Below are 3,771 nucleotides of genomic sequence, written 5' to 3'. Positions count from 1 at the left end.
CCTCTCTTTCACCTCAGAGAGGAAGCAGTGTCACTTCCACCTGCCGGAAGGCGCCTCGCTGACACAGGCAGAGATAGCTTCCTCTACTGCTGAAGACATACTTTATAAGGGGAGTGGGAGGGGACCACACGTAGGCCTTCCAGTCTCTCGCCGTCATCGGCACTGTGTGTTCCAGCTACATTAACGTTGGATGATGCGTATAAACCCCCACCCCGGGACACACGAAGGCGTTGAAGCGCAGGAAGGGCCACGCCCACCCATGTCCTCGCACTGTGCTCTTGTCCCCACCCCAAACTCCCCCCGCCCCGCAAACTCGATCCGCCATGTCACATGACTGTGCAGCTCTTGGCTTTGTCCTTCCGCAGGTCTGACACCACGCCCGTCAGGTCGGGCCGGTTGGGCATGTGCGAGATCCTCTTGGTGGCTCTGGCCGATTTGTTGCGTTTGACGTTCTTGCTGTTCTTGTTGACGCAGGCCAAGGTGGCCACGTGGAAAATGTCCCTCACGCTGTTCTCCGACTGCTGGGCCGAACACTCGATGTAGGGGGCAGAGATCTGCTTGGCCATGTTTGAACCCTGCGAGGAGAGGCCAAGGGAAAATCAGTGTGTGCCATTTTGTCTTGTTTAGACATCTCTAACAGGAGATGCTTCCCAGAGCATTCATATTCCTAATCCTTGCCTACTTTAACCCACTAACTGCCAAAGAATCCCGGAACACTCACCACCTAGAGTGACAGTGTTTTATGTGGTATTTACCTAGCAACAATACTTTGATTGGCTACAAAATGAAGCATCATCATTTATGCGTTTATGGTGAATATGAAGTCACCCTTGGCGCTCTAGATTGTTGACGATTTGGGCGACTTTTATTCACCGTCGGCACCAAATGAGTTAAAGGGCAAAATGATATTCTCTCTCTGTGACACGACAATGGACTTCAAGCCAGACTACTGTACCTGGTCGTACGTGACTGGCGTCTGTCTGTGATTGGATAGCTCCACCAGGGTGGTGAGGTCCGTGCGGAGGTCTGACTTGCAGCCCACGAGCAGCATCTTTGTGTTGGGGCAGAACTCCTGGATCTCCCCTTTCCACTGTGGAAGACAAAGAGCATGATTCATCTGGTCGTGGCTTGACTGCCTGAGTCTAGTCCGGATCCCTCTCCTGAGGGACAAAGGTTACAACAAGGACTTCCTCTCTTTCCTGTCACAGGGCTCTGTGGCGCTTTGAAGCCAGGAATGCGGCAGGCTTAAACAGCATAGATAATCCCCATGTTTCCTCCCCGAAACAATAAGCAGTCTGTGATCAATGGCATTTAACTTGAGGATTTAATCTGCTGCTAATGCAGGCCAAAGAAAAGAGGGGGGGGGGGGGGGGGGGGGGGGTTGGAAATTGATCTCATTCAGTGTGGGACAGACAGGTGATTGTTTAAACTGGCCAAGAGAAGAGGAACCCTTTACAGGAGCCCTCCTGTGACTCCCATATGGTATAAGTATAGTACGTATAGAGTACACTAAATGCCTAGCACTTTACTGGCTATCAGGGGAGGCTGGTGGAGGTAGAAATCGGAGGACGGGCTCATTGTAATGCATGGAATGCATGTGTTTGAAACCACTCCTCATTCCATTCCATGCATTACAATGAACCCTCCTCCGATTTCCGCCTCCACCAGCACCCCACTGCCGCCTCTGATCTATGGTCTCAACTTAACTTGCTCTTGAACTGAGGGGCCGCAAGAGTGACACCCTACTTTTCTGCACCGTGAGCTTCTTAGAGGCTCCCTTTGACCCAGTAAACACTGGGAAAAGCCTCTCAGGGGGCAGGTCAAGTGAACGGGAGATTGAGAAGCCAAGACAAGCTAAACAACTTGACAGGTTATTTCCTCCCTGCTGTTGGAGTTTGAGATGAAGGAAAAGGCTGACAGACCTTCTTTATTACGCTGTCCAGGGTCTCCGGGCGGCTGATGTCGAAGCAGATGAGGACAGCGTCAGAATCCGGGTAGGAGAGGGGCCTCACGTTGTCGTAGTACGGTGAACCTGAACGAACAGAAGACAGCGTCAACATGTGGATCACCAGTACAGCGTACACACTGCTGCCAAAAAAAGAACGAGGGTATTACGGGATGAAAGAGTGCGACAAATGTCGTCAACGCCATTCGAGAAAGATAGTGGTAGTCGTCAAGATTAGAACCGCTCACATGTGCTGTAAATCTGATCTTCTAACGCATTACACACACGCACATACACACACGCACACGCACACACACACACTCAACGCATTCCTACTGTACTCTACGTGAGCCTGCACTCATTCTACCCCATGAGCCTCTCTCTAGTGGGGGCAGCAGCCTGAGTCATACGGTACTGAACCCATACAGCTCAAAAAGTCAGACACCATTACGCCACGTAATGTCTCTGCAGCACTGAGCGAGACCATTTCTCAAGAAGCAAATGATCCCCAGTGATTGGCTTCAAGAAAACGTACACTGAAGAACACCAAACGGAGCAGTATGCTGACTACCACCATAAGCTGCTTTTGAGAAGGGCTTCTCTCTTGAGAGAAGGCTATGTTTCCATTTTTCCATGAAAAGCAAAGAAGATAAAAAAACCATTCCAAACCCTAACTGGGACCATGTGTCAGAGGAACGCCTCTCCCTCCCGCTGAAACAACTTTGACGGTGGAGTGTGGCGTCACATCAAGGTGAGCGGGTCTCGTGAGCAGCTGTGGAGAGTTGAGGCTTCCCACATGTGACGCAGCCCCGCTGCCAAGAATCTCCGGAATTTTGTTTTTCATGTCTAACTAAAGTGGCCCCTGGGAGGTCCTTTCCACACACCAGAGTGAACCAGGAAGCCACCACCACCACAAATCCCTCCCCCCCCCCCACCACCACCCCCTACCCACACCCCCACCCCAACCCCGGGTCCAAGTGTGCCTAATCTAAACAGTCTGCAGGAGCAGAGGAGGCTGGAAACACAGCCTTGGCCTGGCACTTTCACCCTCCATCCTCCTGCCAGACAGGGTTTCACTCCGGAGCTAGAGAGCAGGGAGGCTGGTGGAGGTAGAAATCGGAGGACAGGCTCATTGTAATGCATGGAACGGAATAGGGAATGGTATCATCTCCGTCTCCTCCCGATTTGTACCTCCGCCGAGCCTCCCCTGCTGGAGAGGCTGGTGTTAGACGATACTACTTAACCTAGGAGAGGCTGATTAAAGAGCCTGTGTTGTGTTGAGATGTCAGTTTGCAGGGAACACACAGCAAAGGGGCCGCAAGCTGCTGGATGGAGAGGAATGCAGGAACTGTAGTATTCGTTTCACATATTTCCTGGTAGTCATATAATCGCTCACGACCGCATCCAGACATTTCACATTTTGCAAAGCCCTCCCTCCCTCGGAGAGAAAACGCAGAGAAAACAGGATGAAGGAACCTTTTAGGGAGTCCATTCTTTCACAAGGTCTCGAAATGTCTCGAAAGGTGTTTCAACATCCATACACGGCCTCATATTCTCAAGTGAAACTGTGCCAAAATGGTTTACAAAAGTACAAAGTGCCCTGTCACCTGCGGTATAGTCCAACCACCTGAAATACCCAATACATGCCACAGATACATGTATACAGTACCTCCAAAAGCTAGCTCTAGCCATAACTCAGGAGAAGACTAATTACCGGATCAATGTAAGACTGTCAGAGTAATGGTTGTCAGATGACTCTTAATTGGGCGTTTTCCTCATCTATAAATAGCTGCATTAGGACATCGGTATGTGACTGTGGCTGCTCT

General features: G+C 50.8%; 1 protein-coding gene across 1 annotated transcript in view; it reads right to left on the bottom strand.

Moving 5' to 3' along the window:
• Positions 1–323: 323 nt before the first annotated feature.
• rnd3a (Rho family GTPase 3a) overlaps positions 324–3,771 on the bottom strand; it is a gene marked incomplete at its 5' end in the record, with an annotated part of 7,277 nt that continues 3,829 nt past the window's right edge. The window contains 3 exons of the mRNA XM_083684957.1: positions 324–575; positions 956–1,090; positions 1,923–2,032. Of these exons, the coding sequence (XP_083541083.1) occupies positions 327–575; positions 956–1,090; positions 1,923–2,032 (494 nt within the window). The 3' untranslated portion in view covers positions 324–326. The remainder of the gene's footprint in view (positions 576–955; positions 1,091–1,922; positions 2,033–3,771) is intronic.

Source organism: Argentina silus (assembly GCF_951799395.1).
Source record: "Argentina silus genome assembly, chromosome: 14".
NCBI classification, from domain to species: domain Eukaryota; kingdom Metazoa; phylum Chordata; class Actinopteri; order Argentiniformes; family Argentinidae; genus Argentina; species Argentina silus.
This window is presented reverse-complemented; position numbering and strand designations above follow the sequence as displayed.